Here is a 23548-nt window from a genome sequence, read left to right as displayed (position 1 = left end):
ACTCTGAAAATCCGATTCCTCCTCATTGTCAGTTTTCTCCCACCAATGGAATTGGAACTTTTTGCATTTGAACATTGTTCTTGATTTTATCCACTTTGACAATCAACTGTACTTCCATCTGAATAAAAAGGTAATCCTCATAGCACAATTCTGCCACCACCATAATGTTTGCCAATTTCTTGGATTTATCAGACTATAACACATTGTTTCATGTTAATGTGTATTTAAAGGACTAACTCTGAAGTCAAAAGAAAAAGTCTGGTTAATCAGAAATCTCACAAAACCCTGCAGTTCCTCTGTGTCCCTTATGTTGAAGACCTCTGTTCTGTTCTATAAGGTTCTGCTCTAGTTCCAGAGTGAAAAGTTCTGACCAGGCATGTTGCTAATGCAAGGGCAGCAGAATCTTTTTGTATCCTTACTGAGTGTGACGAAGCAGACAGAAAGGTGACAGACATTATCTCACACCAATGATTGATATTGATATGATATTGATTCAGGCCCGGGTTGTCTCTCCCTTCCTGGGTCCTCCCTCTGACTACGCTGTGGTGAAAATGATCCCTGATGAGAGGCTGCCTCCGCGAAACCTCCATCGTGTGCGTGTGGGCAAGACACAGGCCTTGCTGAAATGGCAGCCACCCTACGACACGCCAGATGGCCCCCTGGTATGAGACTGTCACTCTGCTCTGAGACGTTGCCATGTTGGTGCTTTTAAAGGGGCAGTGTCATGTAATATTTCACATTATAATGTTATCCCCTCATCAAAAACATAACCTGGAGTATTGCTTTGATTCTTTCATGCAAGTTTCTGAGCTTCCGCCTGACAGAGCATCCCTCCCTTGTAACTCCCCCACTCCTTCAGACTAGCCAACAGCAATAAGCAAACACCTTGTGGAACTGAGAATTTGCAGAGCTCATTGTATGAGCTACTTCTCAGTGAATCACTGGTAAAAATGTTGTGGAAGGGTTAATAGAGGAGCCATGTTGTGATGACTTCCTCAAGCTGGAGTTTCAGAAAGAGCAGGAATTTTTAAAGAAACAGAGGCCCATTTTCAAGACACTAAATTACAAAATAAATTTAAGTCACATTTGATATATATAGCATTTGTATTACAATTGAAGTTAACATATTTACTTTATTATGCTATAAAATAGCACTGTATGCCTGAAAAATTTGCAATGATGCCCCTTTAACTTTACTTTGGGAATTTATGTGAAAGAATACCCAGTTCAGTTTAAATGCTTGTGATCCACCCAGTGTGCTTACCTACTCTGTTTGCGTGTCCATCCCCTAAGACATATGTGATCCACGTGAAAGATGTGATCAGGAAAGGGGAGAGGGACTACAAGCTGACCACCAAGAACAACACGGTGGAGTACCTGCTGAGAGGCCTAGAGTCGGGAGGAAGGTACAGCGTCTCCGTCCGCCTTCGCAATATGACCAAGGAGGCCAGCTTCACTCTCAACACAGGTCTGTCAAAGCCACTCCTCAAAGGATGGAGTTTAATCAATTGTATACTTTCTTCCAAAAAAGTGGTCAAAGTTTCCAACAGCTTTCACTCCCAAACATAAATAATTATTGCAAGGTAGCACAAATATATCCATCGGTGGAGATGTGTGACTCCTCCTACACAGCAAAATGGAAGGAGACTGAATGTACAAGCAATGGTGTCCTCTTGCAAGCAGCAATTGGAAATATAGACTTAATATATACCTTAAAGAACTCAATCCATGTTCAGGATCAGCACTCAAGACCTGGTCAAAATTAGTAAAAGAAAATAAAGAGTCCTGTTTGCCAATCAGATGGATAGCATATGACCAAGACTTTACCCCAAATTAAACAGATAATACTTTTTAAAAATGGATTGAAAAGGGCTTGGTAAAATACAATATCATAAAGGCTGTTTGAGGACCTTTCAAGAAATTAATTATGCAAAAATATGGTCTCAACAGACATTTTTTTCGTTATCTACAAATCTGGCATTATTTAGAAAAAATAAATAAAGATGAACCAGACTGGGCATTTGTTGGTATCTTAAATACCTTTCTAAAATCATATCAACCAACCTCCATTATTAAATTAACATCCAAAATGTATAATGAGCTACAAAACATAATATATTAAAAATAAATGGGACAAGGAAGAGAACCATCAAATTCACATTGAAGACTGGTTAGACATTTTGAGTAACTGTTGGAAATGTACATCATCACTAACATAGAGAGAATTTGCTTGGAAGATTGTTGCACGCTTTTTCAAAACACCAGCTCAAAGGGGCAGAAATGCAGCTAGAACATGCTGGAGGTTATGTGGGTCGAAACAAGCTGGGCATTTTCATATTTTATGGAGCTGTCTTAAGTTACTTTCTTACTGAGGGATAATTAAGCAGTGTGGAGACTGTTATTGGGGCCAATTTCACTCTAAACTTTGAGACTATTTTCTTGGGCAAGCAAACAAACTGTGTAAAGGGATTTTATAAAACATACATGTTCAATATAATGCTAATTGCCAGTACAAAAGCACTCTCTCGGAAATGGATGACTGAGAAAATGCCCACACTAGAAGACTGGATAAACATCATCCAGGACATTTGCAAAATGGAGGAACTGACATTTGCATTGACACTGGAGCAAGACAGATTTGAAAAATGTTGGACCCCATAGCGAACTTTCATGAACACCAGATCTGAACCTAATGAAAGTGAGGTGACACCCATTGTTTCTTAGCTCCTCTGTTCGGTTTAGACCATTTGCTTTACGGTTCAGAAAAATTGTTTCAATGTGATATTTGGTTTGTTCATTCTTTTTCCTCCCCATTCTTCTGAGAGGGTGGAGGAAAGAAGGGAAAAATCAAAAAAAGAAAAGTGGAACACTAGGTACTGGAGATGGTATAATCACATGTAGGGGTATACTGTATAGATCAATATAACAAACTGAATAGATGATTGTATAAGACTATACTACCTTTTGTAAAGAGACAAGATGCACATTCTTCATGTTGTTCCTTAATAAAAAAATTAATGAAAAAAAAAGGTTTTGTCAAAGAGCAGTGGAGTTTTGAAGACTGCTGAGTTCTTGGTGATGACTGAGGATCTGCATCTACACATCCCAGAGGACCATCTTCTCTTTCCAGAGGATGAGGATGCAGACCTGCAGGAGGGTGTTGGGCTCCCAGCATGTGAAAGGTCTGACCTTGAGGAGGGGGTGTCGAGAAAAGTCGAGCTCATCCCACTTCCCCATGCTGGAGATTTTAGTTTAATAATAACAATGAATAAAGTTACCTTTAAAACTAATTACACAGGTGACATCAAGACCCAACAGTAGAATCAGACGGTAATAAAATTAATCTGGTTGTGTGTGGTGTTGTTGTGTCCTGCAAACTTTGCTTTAATTCTACTCTTTTCTATTTAATCATAAAAAATCATAGTCAGGCAGAAAGAGAGTCATGGAACAGGGAAGAGCAGGTTTTCTGAAGAAAGAGGAAGTTTCGAGCCTGCATGTGGATAAAAATAGTTCAGATTACTCATTTCAAAGCATTAAAGGTTTAAAGAATAAAATCTAAACATTTTGAGTAATTGGATAAAACCCAGAGTAAAATACTTAAATTAATAATGATAACTTATAATTAAGCCAATAATTAATATTGGATTAACCAGTGGTTGATGTTGGTTTGATTATAAGAATATTTGCACTTACTCTTATACTTATGGAAGTACTTACAGGTGAAACAAGTAACTGTAATATGGTATCAAATCATTTGAATAATGGATTATTGTTGGTTTCTTTCCATTAATGTCTGCAATAACTCACATCATGATTATAATAAGAGTAACTAATAAAATATGGTTATTATAAAATGATAAATGAATGCTAAATCAGAGAAACTAAAAGGTTGTAAATGTGATTTTGACATTGAACTTGAAATGGTGTAAAATGTGTAACTGTAATTAAAGGTCACTGATGATGTGTTGGAGGTAGATGGTAGGTGAAAGGTCAGGGGAAAAGAGGAACTGATAGGAGAGCAGAGGTGACCAAGGCATTAGGTCATTAGAACAGACATCATGTCTCCAAAACGGTGATGGATATGAGATCATCGGAAACACACAAAAAGGGTGAACAAGTCCTTTTTAAGGTTGGTGCAAAAGAGGAATCTTTGGTTGGTTCCTTCAGGCAGCTTCGAGCCAAGATCGAGATGGACAAAGAACTCTGCAGCTGAAGAGGAGCCGGAGCCACAGAGCCGAAGACTGTTCTGCACATGGGGACCAACCCGTTAGCCCCGCAACATGTGGCTTCAAATTGCACTTCTCTCATCAGCTGGGTTTGGGACCACAAAGACAAAGACTAAGGCAAAGATGAAGATAAAGACAAAGGCAAAGAACAAAGGCAAAGAGGAAGAACTGGTGTGTTCCTTCCGTGAGACCAGCTCGTCTACATCTCGATGGACCAGAAAGATCATGAGATGAGGAGAAAGGAGCTACAGAGCTGCAAGACAAGAAGCTGAGGATCGCTACGCGCATGAGGAAGTCACCCTGAGGCCCGAGACCTGCCGCTCTAAGTCAGTACTCTTCCTGTACTGAGAGCCTTCTGCTGCTGCAACAACTTTATCATCAGGCCAGTTCTGGGGTTCAAGATGCCAAACTCCGTCCATCTCTCTCAAAGTTTCCCTTTTTTAGTTCACAGTGTCAGCATTAGGCAAAGATAGGCTAGATTATTGATTTTACTTATTTGATTATTTCTGTTAGTAAATTAAGCTGTACTGACCCTTGCAAAATTGCCTTACTAATAAAATAATTAGCATTAAGAAAATCTAAAAGATGTTGTGGACATTCAATTAATGAGTCACCTTAAAGTTCTTTGTTGGTTGTAAAATAGCTATGAAGTTTGATTCTGGGAGGAAAAAGTGGAAAATGTTTTATAGGTTGCTTTTAGCCAAAACAACACCCTTGGGACTCGCCCGAGTCACTAAAACCTACCTGGTTCAGTAACAAGTGCAAGTTATAATAAAGAGAAAGAGCGACCGTTAACAGGTGTGCTCTGTGAAGCTAGCTGATTGCAGGCTCCTCGATCTGGCTAGTCCACAGGGTGAAAAAGGGTGGGACATCTGGAGGCAGAGGTCGTTAGAAACCAGGCTAGTCTTTCTCGCGCCCAGCTTAAACAGAATGTTCTCTATATTCTCATCTGTAGTAATACTCAGGACTTAGAGGCTTCTCGGACCCGTTAGACGGAGAGCTGGAAAGCACATCTACCTCCTCTCAGAAGGGGAAGTAGAGAGAGAGAGAGAGAAGAGGGGAGGGGGGTGTTGCGCAACAACAGTTTCCACCAGAATAAACCAGAAGCTTGTTAATGCCGAAAAATCTGCATAATTCAGAACAAACTGGCTAGTGGGGCAATTCAATGCATATTTATGTGGATGTTTTTAGATGTTTGAGCTTTTACGCATCCCTTAGACAAGGGGTGTCAAACTGCAGTCCTCAAGGGCCGCTGTCCTGCAGTTTTAGATGTGCCACAGGTACAAAACACTGGCTTAATTACCTCCTCCTTATGTAGAGCCTTCCAGAGCCCTGCTAATGACCTAATTATTCTATTCAGGTGTGGTGCAGCAGAGGCACATCTAAAAGTTGCAGGGTAGTGGCTCTCCAGGACTGGAGTTTTACACATTGTGCCTTAGACCTTGTGTAAATCAGAAAATTCTAAAATTAATGTAGAATTGTCCAGCTAATTTATAACTTTAAAAATCATTATAGTTTTATTTGATAAAAGCAAAAAAGGCCTGCAATATTACTATCAATATCGGCCCAAATAGTTTTATGTTGTTGCACCTCTAATATTTTTTGATATCTCTGCAGCAAAATCTTTTAAAATATTGCTACACCATATTATAATCAAAGTTGCAATCTTTTGGTAAATACTATAAAATTGTGGTCACTTCAATTTATAGTCATCATAACGGTGGGATTCTAATTCAGATCCAGTGTTAGCATGGAGTTAATGTCATTCAAGTCTATGAATTCATGTAGGCGTCTGATTTTAACTGTAATTTTGCTCAAAGAGCAGCAAAATGATTTGACTTATTATTTCCCTCCTTTTCAGTTCCTTTGCCCGCTCCAGAAGCCTTGAAAATTCTGACAGAAAATGACCATGTGTTCCTCTTCTGGAAGAGCCTTGCAGTCCGAGAGAAGGGCTTCAATGAGAGCAGGGTGAGAAATTACTGTAAATTACTTTACAAAGACTACCGCCACCTTACCACTTCCTAGGCCAGGATATGCACAGGCTTATTTGCTTGATCCAACCCTAACATTATATTGTTGTCTACTAAGATAGGAATACAGATAACATTTAAAGTTGTTTGAACCCCACAAATTCTACATGTCAAATAAATGCTCTAACAAAGAATACAGTCACCACTATCCAAACTATATTGTTATATTTGGGAGTGGCACAGAGATATAACGCTTTAGAGTTCAGAGACTATCTTTTATTACTGCCACGTACTGGTTTTGTATGTTCCTTCACATTAGTAAAATTGTCTGCTTTAGTGGGTCTGATAAATCCTATAGTCTGTGATCTATCAGGAGATGCTGTTGTTAAATGTTCCCCAGTCTTTCAGTTGGGAAACATAATCCAATCAGCAGTGTGAACACTTTCTATTTCCAAAATCTTGGATGACTGCAAGTCACATTTGCACAAACCACATACAGAGACCTTAGTCCCCTCACACGCCTGTCACAGGTTCGAGTCTCGCATCTCAAAGTCCACAACCTTTGCCACATGACCTTTCCCTCACTCATTACCCACCTTCCTGTCTGACCACTCTTAAATAAAGGCCACAAGAGCCAATAAAATCTTTAAGAAAAAAAGACAGAAGTTCAACCACTAGAAGCTTGTAAGTCAGTGTGATTTACTTACTGATAGATTCTACTGCTGTTATTCATAGGGATATGAGGTCCATGTGTTTGACAGTGTGACCAAGCAGACAGCTTATCTGGGAAACACCACAGAGACTTACTTCCGCATCAGCAGTCTGCTGGTGGGACACAACTACACATTCTCGGTGCAGGCCAGGTGCCTGCTGGGTGGCCAGCTGTGTGGGGAACCTGCACTCCTGCTCTACAACCAACAGACAGGTACTGGTGATCCTCCAGAACTTCCAGGGAGGGATTATCACACAGATTAATGAAGCTGGGTTTAATGAGGAGTGCAAACCACATGATAAATACTCAATTTGTATGCTACAGTTGCTAATGTCAAACATCCCATGCATTAGAAAGGGAAATCTTAATTTCCTTTTTTTGACGTTGTTTTTCCCACCTGTTCAGGGAGCAGAGAAGCATCCCACAGAGATAACCATTCCAGAGATATGGCATCAGTGGTGGTTCCCGTCCTCTTTCTGCTGGTGGTGGTCGTGGGCAGCGGCCTAGTAGCGCTCTACATACGACACCGCCGGCTGCAGAACAACTTCACTGCCTTTGCCAACTCCCACTACAACTCCCGCCTGGGTTCTGCCATCTTTTCCTCTGGGGATGAATTAGGTAACTGTAAAGGCTTTTACACATAGCAAGTTAAATCAAGTTTGGTACATTTTGGGGGGGATTTTATGTGATCAATCAAAATAGTAGCACCAACTGTAGAGTGGAAGAAAAATGAGGTTTTTAAAGGACAGAATTATGAAAAATCAACTTTTTTGAGCGTTCTATCATGTTATAATGTTATTCCCTCATAAAAAACATACCTTGCTTTGATTCTTTCATGCATGTTTGAGAAATCCTTTTAATATCTATGGTAACCCTGGCAGGGTTTCCCCCAGAAAACTTGATAAGCCCGGTGGTAGGGGCGCCGAGGTGGTCCACCGGCGTTCCTCCGGCAGTCCACCATGATTTTGTATTAAAAGATGTTAAGTAGACAGGAAATGTAAAAATATTAAATATTAAATGCAATTTAAACCCACAACTACTCTTAAAAACAACTAATTGAAATTAAAATGAATATCAATTATATGCACATCTGTTAAATCCAAATTAAGTCAGCAGCTCCATAAGGCTCCAGGGCTTCAAGGCTATAAAATAAATATGTAACATTTATTTTTTCAGATTATCAACATTGATAAATTTCATTTAACGGTTTCAGCATACATAAATTTAAATATTTTAAATTGTTTAACATTTAAATGTAAGATTTAAAGGAGCTGGCAAGTTTACTTTGTAAAAGTTAAAAGAACAACATTGTTACCATAGCAACAATCTGATGCTGTGAATTTAATCTTTGAGTATGAGCTCTGTTTGTTTACATATACAAATTAGTAAACTGCAATTACAACTGGTTCTTTTTAGGTTGACCTGTTAAACTACTCCCCCTCTCCCAGATTAAATCTAACACAGAAGATGTTAGAGGTGCTGATGTTTTTAGCAGCAAAAGGGGCCCCTAAGTCAAATTCTCCTCAAGGCCTCATGCAGCCTGGGACCTGCCCTGCATAAGGTAAATCCGCTACACTGCGCGTAGATGCGCAACAAACAGGAGATTTAATTCAATGATGCTGATGTGGCTTTAGTAGCTCTTCATTTCGTGTCTGTTGAGGTTTTAACAAGGGGACACAGAAACTATTTTGGTTGCTTGTGTTTACAGGACGAGTTTCTCAGATCTCCGCGCAGCCGCGCGCATTAACTCTGGCTGACTAAGTGGACAACACAGACATATAAACTTTATCAGCGCAAGACAGAGCCGGGCGCAGGGCAGCGTGTTGAGATGGAAAAGCCACACAAAATTCTTGGTCCACAAATATAAATCATTCTCACCGCTCATTCAACGCACCTCTGAAAGTGCTACTAGTTATTCCTGCGTGTCATGTAGAGCTGTAACCAGAACTATCGCGGTGGGGTTTAAACTCCTACCTTGATCAAAAACTCTAGAAAGAATCATAATTCTTCACAGGAGAATGTAAATATCCATATAGGTTAGCCTGCGTCCAGTTTGAGTAAAAGGAACAAACTGTAGAGGAACAATATTGTCATAATCTGTGTTCCTGTGTACTTATTGTAAGGGTTTTCTGTGTTCAGTTCTGTCCTGTGAGTCTCTGTCCCTGTGTCTTCCCCGCTGATTGCTTCCCTGTTATGTCTTGTTCCCTTGATTACCCCCGTGTGTATTTAAGTCCACCTGTTGACTCTGTCTCTTGTCGGGTCCTGTCTGTTAGTCAGTGGTGGGAAGTAACAAAGTACAAGTAGTTCGTTACTGTACTTGAGTACAATTTTCGTGTATCTGTACTTTACTTAAGTAGATTTAATAATGGGTACTTTCTACTTTTACTCCACTACATTTTACAGTAAGTATCTGTACTTTCTACTTCACTACATTTCTACAAAAGTGTTGCGTTACTGGTTACATCCAAGTTGCATTTCGTTTTTTTCCGTTAAAATGTGAAGTTCAGGGACTTATGGTGGCGCCGTAAAATCCGACTTACGTGTCTGTTGTCACCCATTGCTTCCACCTTTACTCGCACGCGGAGCTCCAGACATGCGCAGTGGTTTCCTCTGTGCGGGAGAAGATGTCTGTCTAATCGTCAGACATATAATAGTGCTGCATAAATCATAGATATGGTGACATGTAAAATCAGCAGCGCTTCGCTTTCACAGACGGTGGGGACTTCGTCCAACTTTTAGCGGCACTTGGAAGGAAAGCTTAAAGAAAGGTTAGATCTGTGGACGTGATGCTAGCAAAGCTAGCTGTACAGAGAGACATATGTTGCATCTGCGATGAAAAAAAGTTGACTACAACTCTTCTACGTGGCTCCTCGGTTGCATGTCCTCCTCCACCCACCTTCTTTCCATCCCCTTTCTGTTGGATTTCTTTAAAATAAAAGCCACTAGTGGCAAAAAAGTGAAGTTCATGCCAAGAGACAAGATGTTTCCATCCCTGAAATTATGATGCATAGAATCACATATCTAACTCTAAACTATGTTACAGAGAGTAAACATAATAAAAACATGCTTTATCTGTGGCATTGTTCATTAAAATGGCACATTTCTAACAGTGTTGTGGTACTCGAAGTCGGTCTTGGTCTCGAGACCGGTCTTAAGACCATTTTTTGATGGTCTCGGACTCGACCGCATTTGGTCTCGGTCTTGTCTCGGTCTCGGGCTCTGAGGACTCGACATTTTATTTCAAGACCAGTCGAGACCGCAACTGTGAAAATATCACTAAACGTACAGCATACTATCCATTTTATTTGTTAACGTCTTTGTTTTCAGTAGATGCAAAACGCACCGATTAAAATCCAAGCAACTATGTGTTTCTGTTACTCCCCCCTCCCCTCCCCACCTTTCACTCGCGCACGGCGCTCCAGGACATGCGCAGTGGTTTTCTCTCAGCGACAGAAAATGTTTGTCTAATCGTCAGTAATGGAATATCGCTGCATAAATAGTAAGAAATCCGATGGCCACAGCTAACTCAACATCGCTTCGCTTTCACAGACGGTGGGGACAACATCTAACTTTTTTCGTCACTTAGAAAAGTAGCTCAAAGAAGGTAAGCTCCGTTAACGTGATGTTAGCAAAGCTAGCTGTACAGAGACACATGCATTGTGATGAAAAATGTTATCACTCACTGCGCTGAATTATTGTGCGGAGGTGTAGACTGACTTGTCGCATATATGGGACAACGCTATGTCCAAAAGTCTGCAATATAGTGAGGTGACATTCAGAAACAGTCGATTCTTCTCCACGGCTCTTTACTTATTTGATAGGACTGGAGTGTCGCTGAGAGCCGTTGTTCTATGAGATAGCCATACGCTGTCAGGATAGCATACATACAGTGAGTACCATGCCAACGCATGCGCATTAAGAAGTCCGACCTTCAGTGGAGTTGTCAGTATACGCAACAAGTTATGACGAAAATAAGTCATTAAATTGTTTATAATATGACATAATATGATATGTCATATTATGCGTTGTCATGGTTTCAAAGTGTATTTAAAGCAGGTCTGGCTGCAGCTGGATGCCATACAACTGTTAATAACTGTTAATAATGATCTACGTCATGTTTCTATGTTGCTGGTTAAATAAAATCATATGGTAATGACAGCGTATGCATGTCTGAGCTAAGGTATGACTATCTGACAACGTATGCTGATCTGACAGAACACCGTGAGTTCGTGCTAAGCGTACAACGATCTGACCTGACAGAACACCATGAGTTCGTGCTAAGCGTATGACGATCTGACCTGACAGAACACCCGTTATTTGTTCTTGTAATGCTCTGTGTACACTGCATCATTATTTTATTTAATTATGTACGTTGATATTTAAATGAACAAATAACTAAAACACAAGAACGAAAGAGCACGCAGAGCATGCACATTGCTCTTTGTTTTTGTTCAAAGTGGCAGCTGTAATGTCTGCCATGGTGTCAGACTACCTGGCTTCATGTACTGGGATAGAGAGTGAAAACAGTCATGATGAGCGCCTTCTGTTTGGTTACTTCTTGCTTGTTGCTCCTTGGTCAGTGTTCATAGTTGAGAGTTATTTACCGTCAGGGCATTGCCTCAATTGCTATGTTTAATGGTGCAACAGTGGTGGTTTCTTATATGAGCAATATGGGCAAATGCCCAGGGCGTTATGTTTTTTGGGATGGCACGAGACTATCACACATTTTAGCACAGAAATGGAATATTTAATATTGGTAAAATGTATTAAGTATTTAATATCTAGGTGTTTTTATGGGAATATGGATCTTTCAGATTATTTTGAGAAGCAATTTCGATCATATTTTACATTTTATTGTGTCATGTAGCACGGGCCGCTGGTCTTGGTCTTGACTCGGTCATGACTCCCTTCGGTCTTGGTCTTGTCTTGGTCTCGGGTTAGGTGGTCTTGAACACAACACTGTAGTGATGGTTGTATTTTTGATCAATGTGTTTCTTTGGAGCCACCTAGTGGTGTGATGAGTGGCTGCATGAGTGGTCCGTCAGGCACTCTCGCGGCTTCCTCCACCAGAATTCTGAGGAGCGCTGGTGGAGGTAGGTGCGAGAGAGGCAGCTCTTCACTTCTTTTTTTACTTAGGGTCATATTTTTCTAGGTCAACAATTAACAAGGTACTGTAAGAATATTTAACATCTATAAATATAATTTGTAAAGTTTTCTTGTGGTTGGGTTGGAAAAATGTGACCCTATGAGTGGGAGCTGCGCCGGTTGGTGTTTGTGGCTGACCACTCAGTCACGGCGCTAACTGTGTCTTTTATTTTTCAGCCTGTCAGACCACTTGGCTGCGGTCAATCACATTGTGAGGAGTTTTTCATCTTTTGTTGTGCTAGGTGGGTTCAGACAGTGAATTTGCTGATATGTAGAAAAATGTTTGTGAGTGTTTTGACTGTTAATTGATGTAGCAGTTGTCTGTTATTTTACTGTTTATTGCTGTTGATGTTATTTTTGATTGATTCATTGAATAAGAATGTTTTGTTTTGGTTTTGAAAATTTGTTAACCGTTGTAAGTGTTGTTTAAACTATATGAGCTGTGTCCGAATTCAGGGTCTGCATCCTTCGAAGGACTGGTCTACGTAGGACGGGTCCTTCAAAGGCCGGGAAAAAACTAAGACCGGAAGTAAAATATCTGTGGATTCGGACAGGTCTACCCTTCACCAACTGTCCCCGCCCCCACCTCAGCGTAACTCATGTTGCCAAGCAACCGTGACAGCGTTGAAATCACGTTTGGAGCTGCACTGCACTGAATTAAAGCGATGGATAACGATGCGATCTGCTGTTTTTTGTCCGCCTACATAATACTCGAACAGTTTATGACCTTGTTTCGTCGGCGCAGATATGTGTTATATCTTCGATTGAAGGACAACGTTCAGGTAATTTTTTTTATTCACAGCCTCTTGTGTAGCTAATAAAATGAACAATGTATTAACATTAAACTCATAACGTTAACGTTGTTAACGTTTAACAATAAAGTCAATACGTTAATATGTAAATAATAAATAATATTAAATAATAAATCTTAGTTTTACATTTGACTGAATGATTCACTTTTTTAGTCAGTGAAATTAAACAGCTTTTAAATTTTTAACATGAACATTTCTTAGTTTATTTTATCTTTGTTTCTTTATTTTACCTTATGAAGTGCTTTACTTGCTTTGATCACTTGATCTACAAGAAATACTTTAATGTAAAATAAATATGTTTTCCTCTTCTCCTTCCTCTCGTTACCTAGACCAAATCCCTGTACTGCAGAGTTAACCTCAAAATACCTATCCTGGACCGTTTTTTTTGTGATGAGGACACCAAGCCTGACTTTCGGTTGAGCAGGGAATCTTTGGCAAGGCTGCTTCATCTACTCAACCAAGATTGGCGACATGGATGGGGTGTGTTAAGGAAGAAATTACTAAAATAGTTAACTTTGGTAAAAAGTTTGGCTCTCTCTTCCTTTAGATCCCAGGTCCTCTCGGCGGGCCACGTGTAGGCACAAGGAAACAACAATGCGTGTTGACGTCACAGAATTACAGAGTTTAATCCAATATAAGACAATGCATAAACTTATAAGTAAGACAACGCACAAACTTACACCAGAAACTGCAGAACAACGGAGACATACATTCATTTACCTGACATAAATGGAAAGAAAGAAAGAAAGAAAAGCAAAGACGTGCAAAGACATCTTTGGAGAATTGCAAGAGCAAATCTAATTTGTTACTTCTGTGTAGAAAGTTTTATCCTCTTGTATTTAATTTATTCAAATAAGGCGTACCTTTTCTCCTCCAACCAGGAGCTATCTCTGACCCTCTATCTGAAGCCAGAACACCCCTGCAGTGTTTACGGCCTCTCACAGATGAGTGTGAAAAGCTACAACTTCCACTGTATTGTTTTCTCACAGACAAAAGGCAGTTCAAACGATCCTAGCAAACCATCTGCTGTAACTACAAGTAAAATAAAGGTCAATAGGCCAGAATAAGTTACTGATTTAAAACCACAATTAGGCCATTTGAATCAAGACATGTTAAGTTTTAAAACTAGCTTATTTTAAATTTATTTTCTCAACAGGTGCTACTATTGAGACCTTAGTTTTTCTATTCTGGTTGGCACATCCTACAGAGTGGTCTCCAGAGTGTTTGGGATGCCTCGGTCCACTGTCCACAGCATTGTTCATAGGGTTACAGAGGAGGTGGTGGACATTCGCCACCAGGTCATCCACCTTCCAAAAACAGAAGAGGACCTGAATTCAGTGTCCCGTGGGTTTGCAGGGCTGGCACACCACAGAGCCTTTGTAAAGGCTGTGGGTGCAATTGACGGCTGCCACATCCGTATCAAGTGCTCAAGTGGCCCTCATGGTCAGTGCTACAGGAATAGAAAATTATTCCCATCAATAATTTTACAACCCGTATCTGATCATCAGGGCCGCTTCATTGACACATACGTGGGTTGGCCTGGGTCAGTGCATGACTCTAGAGTACTGCGGCACAGTCCACTCTACCGGCAGTCGGTTTATCCTCCTCCGGGGCACTTCATCCTTGCAGATGGAGGGTACCCATGTCTGCAACAGCCACTCCCCCTCATCACACCGTACAAAAGACCACTACAAGGTGTGGGAGCCCAACGCTTCAATAATCATCATTCAAAAGCACGTTCTATTATAGAGCGTGCCTTTGGGATGATGAAAACAAGATTCCGGTCAATTTTTTACAAGCGCTGGAGGTGCACCACACCTTTGTACCACATGTAAGTACTGGCCTAGTGTTTCAGTTTGTGCAGTATCTATCTATCTATCTATCTATCTATCTATCTATCTATCTATCTATCTATCTATCTATCTATGTCATAACAGCATGTGCCATCCTTCACAACATCTGCCTTGGAGCCGGTGATGTCATAGCACCAGAGAATGAGGCAGAAGTTGCAGAAGAGGATGAGGGGGAAGCTGGTTTGGAGGCAGTCAGTGGTGCTCTACCAGACCATGACTACTTGCAGGTGAGTAAATATAATTATTTTTAATATATGTAAACCTCTCTGCACCAAAGTATTACCAGCATGACATTTTAATACTAAATTTTTGTGAACCATTACTTAATTTTGGATCACTGTGATTATAATCTAGTGATGCAGCAGTCGTCAATTGAGCCAGCCCTGTAACCTACTTGGAAGATGGAGTGGACAGTGGATGACAGCATCACAACCCTCTGCAGGCCACCATGTGTGATGCTTCACTTGCCATCCAGAAGAAGAATAGTCACATGTCTCTGTTGCAGCACCCTATCCATGTTTCTGATCTTGCCTTAAAAGTTTTAGGCACACTGTCTTATTTTGTCTTTTTCTTTTAATTTTCCAGGAATAGGTCACTGAGGTTAATTCTGCAGTTTTTATTGTAAATAACTTGACATGCATTACTTAAAATTTGTTTTATGAAATGAACTGAACCAATACCAAACAATGTAATTTAAAATATTTGTACTTATTTAAATTCAAGATGAAACAATTTCTATGGATCTAGACTGTACATCATTTTAATTTATTTATTAAAAGACATATTCATAGTCTTGAAAAGTGTTCAAGAAGTTTATTTTTTAAATAATTATTTCTCCGCTATTTTTTGCAAAATTGATAATAATTTGTCAAGTCTCTCCTTGCTCTCTTGAGCACGTCTATCTTCTGCTTCTCTTTGTAATCTCATATCTTCTTTTATTAGATCAAGAAGCTCAGAGCTTTCACTTCGCCTCTTCTCTGGCCTCTTTTAATAACACCATCTTCGTCTTCCTGTTGTCCACCCACTGCAGCACTTGACCCTGGAGTCTCATCTGGTAATGAGGAAATTAGAACAGGAGGCCTTATGGAAGGCCTCTGTCCTAAGATCTCATCCATCTGTACAAACCAAGGCCAAGTAGCAGCAGTGGGCTTCCCTTTCGCTCCCTCTCCTGAGCCAGGATATTTGCAGTCCTATAGAATAAATTAGGAAAAAAGTAGTTGACAAATATAGCAATACACTAAACTCTTATTAGATTTATTTTTAAATTAATTAATATTACACACTTTATATTTCTTTTTAAGATTATCCCATTTCTTTTTGGCCTGAGACGGTGTCACTACATCCTGGAGACCCATCTTCTCTAGAATGGACCTAGAAAATAGAGAAAAATAGAGAGAAAATATTTTAATTATGAAAGGAATATTTTTTTTCTGAGCAACCCACAAAAAGCACAGTAAGCTTAGGTGTTGTATTATGTCGAATAAACAGAATTTGTTGACATGAATAGAGGTATCTTGAAAACAATGCATCAGTTTTCTGGATAGAGGTAAATAAAACTGTAAAGTTATTTTACCTCCAGGCTACTGTCGCAGAATTTTTGGTCCCTGTGAACAGGTGGCTGTTTTGGCCCCTGAGGGAGATGAAATTTTCCGTCTGCTCCTTGGTCCCTAAAAGAAATGGGCAAATTAATGTAAAGTGACATGTCTTGATTAACATTCAAGGGTTAGGGTTAGGGCTACCAGGTTTATATGTAGATAAGTTTATATATACTTCTGCGAAAATACCAAAATATCACTAGTGTTTTTATACTGAGATTTACTTACATTTCAACATTAAGTCTTTATTGCGTTCGGTAGAGAAAGCTGTTCAAAAACAATAATAAAAAACTACATTATTATCAAATCTCCAGTTATCAGTAAAGACATTACAGTTATATCTTAACTGAAATATACCTATTAACACACTGTTATGGCAGTTAAGGACAACGACATATCAACCAAAATGATTTTGTGAGGAATAAAAAAACCTTTCAATATAGCCTATATTAATTGCGTTGTGTATGTATCTGTGTTTGTCTTGCATTCATCAATGAAAATCCAGTTGGATTTTCAAAACAGTCATGTGTTTCCGCAGTCACCATGCCAGCTGATAACTGTTTAGCTGAGTTGGCTAATAATGTTACGGTAACAGAGATCACCGACAACGTCGGAGTGATGTATTTATGAAAACTTTTAATAAACCGAACATATATTTGACAATTAAACTGTTTTTTTTTTTTTGAGTAAATTTGATGTAAATTAAAATGTAATAGATACAAATTTACTTACAGCATTCATCACTGTCTGACGCCATTGTTGAGAATTCTGACCCGCAATGAATTATGGGATATCGTGGGCCATGAAGGATACACCCGACCCATCCTTCAAATCGGGGAAAAGAAGGACGCATTTGAAGGATGCATTTGAAGGAGTCTTTGAATTCGGACAGGCCTTGTCGCCACGCTATGACGTAATCGGCCTTCAAATCCGTCCTTCGAAGGATGCAGACCCTGAATTCGGACACAGCTATGATCACATCTTTAAAAAAAAAGAAAAAAAGAAACTAGAAAATTCCTGCAGAAATTTTAAGGGGCCTGCCAAAGTGTGCCCATCACTTTAGTCCCAGCGTTTTAGATTTGTCCTGATAAATAGATCCATGCTGGTCTAACATACATATCTTAAAGCAGGGGTGTCAAACTCCAGTCCTCAAGGGCCGCTGTCCTGCAGTGTTTAGATGTGCCACAGGTAAAAAAACAGTGGAATGAAATGACTTAATTACCTCCTCCCTGTGTAGATCGGTTCTCCTGAGCCTTGCTAATGACCTAATTATTCTTTTCAGGTGTGGTGCAGCAGAGGCACATCTAAAAGTTGCAGGACAGCGGCCCTTGAGGACTGGAGTTTGACACCCCTGTCTTAAAGTACTGTCAAGGATATCATAGGTATATACATGAACTGAGTCAACATTAAAATATAATCCCAGATCAGTGAAATTCAGTCCGAGACCGACGAATATAAGCTTCGCACATTTTGTTCTCACTCATGGTTCCAAATAAAAAAAAAAACGTGATGAAAGTTTGTAATTCTTTATTTCTAAAAATAAATTCAATTTTCATACTAAGGATTTTAATTTACACTCAAAAATTCAGACAAGTAATAATTTTATGTAAGCAAAACATGAAAAGTCACAGGAAATATGTATTCTTCCCACAATGCATTGTGAGATCTGATTCAGCGCTGTGAGACTACTCACTGCTTCTGCCTAGGACCCGTTGCTATGGTAATTATCTGCACCTGGGCTGGCTCTCTCTGTTAGACACGATGCTGGTTTCTATACTTGTGAGACACCTAGCGTCGGTCTCAGGGCCCTGACAAAAAACCATAAGCCCTAGGAAAATTTTGAAAACATTTTATGGGAGCAGGCATGTGTATCTATGTCATGACCAACTTTGAGATCAATAGGCCGCTATTTGTGCCTGTGAGGGGGAGTCAAAAAGAGTTTTGGAGTCAGACCTCCACTGTCCTGTGTGTGTGTTTCAGAGAGAAATCTTAGTGATTCTGTGAGACACTCAGCCTAAACTTTTGTCGTTTTTCTCAATTTATGTCGTCATTTTATCTCAGAATCTCACTAAAAGTAATAGCTCCAATGCCGGGATCGAGCCGCACGTTTTGATACCACTTTTGTGGGGTTTCTCGCAGCGGTACGAGCCGCATTAACGGTAACGGAAGAACTAGAAAATTCCTGCAGAAATTTTAAGGGGCCTGCCAACTGTGCCCATCACTTTAAACCCAGCGTTTCAAATTTGCCGTGAAAAATAGATATATGCAGGTTTGACATACTTAACCCACGTGTAGTACACAATAACTGTAAATATTATCAGGAATATTATGATAATCTAAGTCACCACTGAAAAGCAAGGTATAAACCACAAATCAGTGAAATTCAATCCGAGACCGACGACTATAAGCTTCGCACATGTGGTTCTCACTCATGGTCCAAAATAAAAAACATGAAGAAAGTTGGTAATAGTTAATTTCTAAAAACAATTTCAATTTTCATAGTAAAGATTTGAATTTACACTCAAAAATTCATACAAGTAATAATTTTATGTAAGCAAAACATGAATAGTCACAGGAAATATGTATTCTTCCCACAATACATTGTGAGATCTGATTCAGCGCTGTGGGAATACTCACTGCCTCTGTCTAGGACCCGTTGCTATGGTAATTAATGATCTGCACCTAGGCTGGCTCTCTCTGTCAGACAAGATGCTGGTTTCTATACTTGTGAGACACCCAGCGTCGGTCTCCAGGACCCTGACAAAAAACCATAAGCCCTAGGAAAATTTTGAAAACATTTTACAGGAGCAGGCACATGTATCTATGTCATGACCAACTTTGAGATCAATAGGCCTCTATTTGTGCCTGTGAGGGGGAGTTAAACAGAGTTTTGGAGTCAGACCTCCACTGTGCTGTGTGTGTGTTTCAGAGAGAAATCTTAGTGATGCTGTGAGTTCCTCAGACTCAAGTTTTTTCGTTTTTCTCAATTTATGTCGTCATTTTTACACAGAATCCCACTAAAAGTAATAGCTCCAATGCCAGGATCGAGCCGCACGTTTTGATACCACTTTTGTGGGTGGGCACGCAGCGGTACGAGCCGCATTAACGGTAATGGAAGAAGATGTTATAACTAGAAAATTCCACAGAAATTTTAAGGGGCCTGCCAAGTGTGCCCTCCGCTTTAACCCCAGCGTTTCAAATTAGCCGTGAAAAAAACATAAAAGCATGTCTGACATACTTATCCCACCACTAGAACACAGTAACTGTAAATATTGTCACGTGTGTTATGAAAATATGAGTTACCATTGGGAAGCAGAATATAAACCCCAAGTCAGTGAAATTCAATCTGAGACCGACGACTATAAGCTTCGCACATGTGGTTCTTACTCATGGTCCAAAATAAAAAACATGAATAAAGTTGGTAATAGTTAATTTCTAAAAACTATTTCAATTTTCTTAGTAAAGATTTTAATTTACACTCAAAAATTCAGACAAGTATTAATTTTATGTAAGCAAAACATGAATAGTCACACGAAATATGTATTCTTCCCACAATGCATTGTGAGATCTGATTCAGCGCTGTGGGAATACTCACTGCCTCTGTCTAGGGCCTGTTGCTATGGTAATTAATGATCTGCACCTGGGCTGGCTCTCTCCCTGGTTTCTATACTTGTGAGACACCCAGCGTCAGTCTCCAGGACCCTGACAAAAAACCATAAGCCCTAGGAAAATTTTGAAAATATTTTACAGGAGCAGGCATGTGTATCTATGTCATGACCAACTTTGAGATAAATAGGCCTCTATTTATGCCTGTGAGGGGGAGTTAAACAGAGTTTTGGAGTCAGACCTCCACTTTCCTGTGTGTGTGTTTCAGAGAGAAATCTTAGTGATGCTGTGAGACATTCAGCCTAAACTTTTGTCGTTTTTCTCAATTTATGTCGTCATTTTTACACAGAATCCCAATAAAAGTAATAGCTCACTTCTCGGCATCGAGCCGCACGATTTGATACCACTTTTGTGGGGGTACACGCAGGGCTCCGAGCCGCATTAACGGTGACGGAAGAATAATAAATAATAACTAGAAAATTCCGCAGAAATTTTAAGGGGCATGCCAAAGTGTGCCCGTCGGTTTTTAATCAAGCGTTCTGATGCAAAAAATTAGCATTAATGCTAAAGAAAGCTTCAATGTAGTCAATAACCTGTGGTGAGTCAGAAACATGTTGACTAAACTGCACCTGTACCATTCAGTATGTTGAAATTAATGCATAAGCCAAAATGCTAATATTAGCGTGAAGACTAATATTCATGTAGGATGTTAGGATGTTAGGATGTGCACTGCCTTGCTGCGCAAGGCAGTGCACTAGTGGGGGCAGTAAAATGCTAAAGTTTGTGCTAATGTTGTGCACAATCTTGTGCTAATGTTAATGAACTGCCTTGCTGCGCAAGGCAGTTCACTATCCTGAGGAAAAAAACTGCGAAAAAAGCTTAATATTATTGCAACGCCTACGGCGTTGCACTAGCATGAGAGGAGTGCAGCAACTCTTTGAAGCAGTTAGTTTTTCTGATCAAAGCGGCTTACTGTTCAGCATCCATAAGAGCAATCCGAAAACTTTTTGAAGCATATAAGAGGGCAATTTCTTGTCTCCGATGGAACCACAATTTAAATCTGTAGTTCTCTCTGCACTAACCTGAGAGAAAAACATAATAAAGGCCTGAGAGGAATATTCAGGCTTTTATTTTGAAATTTTCAGTAAGCTTCATTTTAAATGGCCACACTAATCCCATGTCTAACAGTCGTTGGGTTAAACCAGTTCATATATAATGCCCAGAACATTCTGCCCTGTCTGTAGTTATAACATTCTGCTCACCTTCTTTCTGTAATAAGTCAGAGTTCCACCATTATGTACTTCTTAACTGCCAGCTCAGCCCTCCTTTGTAATCATTGAGGGTTCCACCATGTTGACCTTCCGACCTTCTGCTCAGGCCTCTGTAGTAAAGTGTTCCATCGTGTTTAGAACTACAAAGATGGTGTTTTTGTAGTCCTAAGGAGCAGTTTGGCTTTTGTCTGTGTTCTGTTGCTATAGTGATCAAGCCTCCCCCTGTGTTTCTCCAGACAGGGGGAGAAACAATTCTATCTGTTTGAGCCAGCCAGTTTCACTCCAAAAAGCTGTTCGAACAACTCCTTTCCATTCGGGAACCGTGATACGTATTCGAAAACCGTTTGAAGCGTATGAGAGGGCTATTTGTCGTCTCATTTAGTACCGCGATTCATATCTGTAGCTCATTCACAGTAATTGCAGTGATGAGAGAAAAATGGTGTGCGCTGAGCACATACATTTTTGCAGAAATGTATGTAAAAAGAGCAATTACATGATGTAAAAATTGTCAAGGCTTTTATTTTGAAAATTTTCAATAAGCTTCATTTGAAATTGCCACACTAATTTCATGTGTAATAGTGATCAGGTTAAATCAGTTATATAATGCTCAAAGCACAAGTTGTTTATAATACCAGCCAACTCCTCCTCTGTAATAATTGAGTGTTCCGCCATGTTGTAGTTCTGACATGCTGCTCAGGCCTCTGTTTTAACTGAGTCTTGGCCATAGATAGAACTACAGTTATGGCAGTTATGGCTGCTGGTTTGTAGTCCAAACCAGCAGATTTGCCTTTCTCTGGATTCTGTTGCTATAGCGATTGGCCCTCAGCCAACTGCTGTGTGTGTGAGACAGAAAGCTGGGGAAGGATTTCAATCTTTGAGACAACCATGAAATGCTAATGTTAATGAACTGCCTTGCTGCGCAAGGCAGTTCACTATCCTGAGAAAAAAAACATTAAAAAAAGATTTTCATTTTTGCATCGCCTACGGCGATGCACTTTTGTCAGTGCAATTTTCAGAGTTTTATTTTGAAACTTTCAGTAAACTTAATTTTCATAACCACACTAATCCAATGTGTAACAGTGGTTTGGTTAATCCACCTGTATAATGCCCAAAACAGGAAGTAGTTCTAACTGCCAGCTCAGCCCTCCTCTGTAATAATTGAGTGTTCCGCCATGTTGTAGTTCTGACCTTCTGCTCTGCCCTCTGTATTAAAGTGTTCCGCCATGTTTAGAACTACAGAGTCTTTGTAGTCCAAACCCCAGCAGTTCTCCCTCTCTGCATTCTGTTGCTATAGTGATGAAAGTGCCCTGTGTGTGTCAGACTTATCTATCTTTATGAGACACCCAGTCAGTTTTAATGGAAAAAGCAGTCCGAACGACTGCTTCCCGTTCGGGTTCCGTAAGTCCGATCCAAAAACCGTTTGAAGCATATGAGAGGGCTATTTCTCATCTCATCTATTACCGCGATTCATATCTGTAGCTCAATCACAGTAATTGCAGTGATGAGAGAAAAATGGTGTGCGCTGAGCTCAGAAATTTTTCAGAAAAGTCTGAAAATGAATGGTGGAGTGCCTGAACGTACCCTGTCACTTGATTTTGCTCTGAAGCACCTTGACAGAAAACCGTCAGCCCTAGAGAAATTTTGAAGACATTTTACCGGAGCAGGCATTCGTATCAATGTCATGACCGACTTTCATACCGATAGACCAATTTTTGCACCCATGAGAGCGATTTCAAAATTATTTTGGGGTCAAAAATCCACTCTTTTTCTCACTCTAAAAAAGCGGCAGTTGGTTTCAGTTACACTCTAAGATTCATCGAAGGTTGGCAGTTGGAAATTTCGCTCGTTTTTCGCTTTTTATGTCGCCGTCGTAACTCCGATCCCCAATAAAAATAATAGCTCCCTTCTCGGCATCGAGCCGCACGATTTGATACCACTTTTGTGGGGGTACACGCAGCGGTATGAGCCGCATTAACGGTGATGGAAGAAAAATAAATAATCTATAATAAAGAGACATTCTATTGGGTGTAGAACAATAGGTGCCTGCCATGCAATGCATGGAGGCAGTGACTGACCTGCTTCGCAGGTCAGTCACTGCTCTCCTTATGCATTGCTAATGGCATGCCCCAACTAGAAAATTCCGCAGAAATTTTAAGGGGCATGCCAAAGTGTGCCCGTCGGTTTTTAATCAAGCGTTCTAATGCAAAAAATTAGCATTAATGCTAAAGAAAGCTTCAATGTAGTCAATAACCTGTGGTGAGTCAGAAACATGTTGACTAAACTGCACCTGTACCATTCAGTATGTTGAAATTAATGCATAAGCCAAAATGCTAATATTAGCGTGAAGACTAATATTCA

General features: G+C 39.9%; 2 protein-coding genes across 2 annotated transcripts in view; one reads left to right on the top strand and one right to left on the bottom strand.

The window, feature by feature from the left end:
* The window catches only part of sorl1 (sortilin-related receptor, L(DLR class) A repeats containing), a 310727-nt gene that overhangs the window by 262412 nt on the left and 24767 nt on the right, over positions 1–23548 (top strand). The window contains exons 43-47 of the mRNA XM_088011422.1: positions 498–662; positions 1294–1468; positions 6088–6194; positions 6932–7121; positions 7314–7526. Of these exons, the coding sequence (XP_087867548.1) occupies positions 498–662; positions 1294–1468; positions 6088–6194; positions 6932–7121; positions 7314–7526 (850 nt within the window). The remainder of the gene's footprint in view (positions 1–497; positions 663–1293; positions 1469–6087; positions 6195–6931; positions 7122–7313; positions 7527–23548) is intronic.
* LOC148155645 (uncharacterized) lies at positions 15518–17326 on the bottom strand. The gene is given in 6 exon segments (XM_088011423.1): positions 15518–15708; positions 15711–15908; positions 16002–16089; positions 16292–16385; positions 16542–16580; positions 17046–17326. Coding segments are annotated over 6 exon segments (702 nt in total). The 5' UTR covers positions 17167–17326; the 3' UTR covers positions 15518–15546.

This window comes from Poecilia mexicana, unplaced genomic scaffold (assembly GCF_051168715.1).
Source record: "Poecilia mexicana isolate PSO_F unplaced genomic scaffold, ASM5116871v1 scaffold_13, whole genome shotgun sequence".
NCBI classification, from domain to species: Eukaryota; Metazoa; Chordata; class Actinopteri; order Cyprinodontiformes; family Poeciliidae; genus Poecilia; species Poecilia mexicana.
Note: the sequence above shows the minus strand (reverse complement) of the source record. Positions and strands in the feature narration are given on the sequence as shown.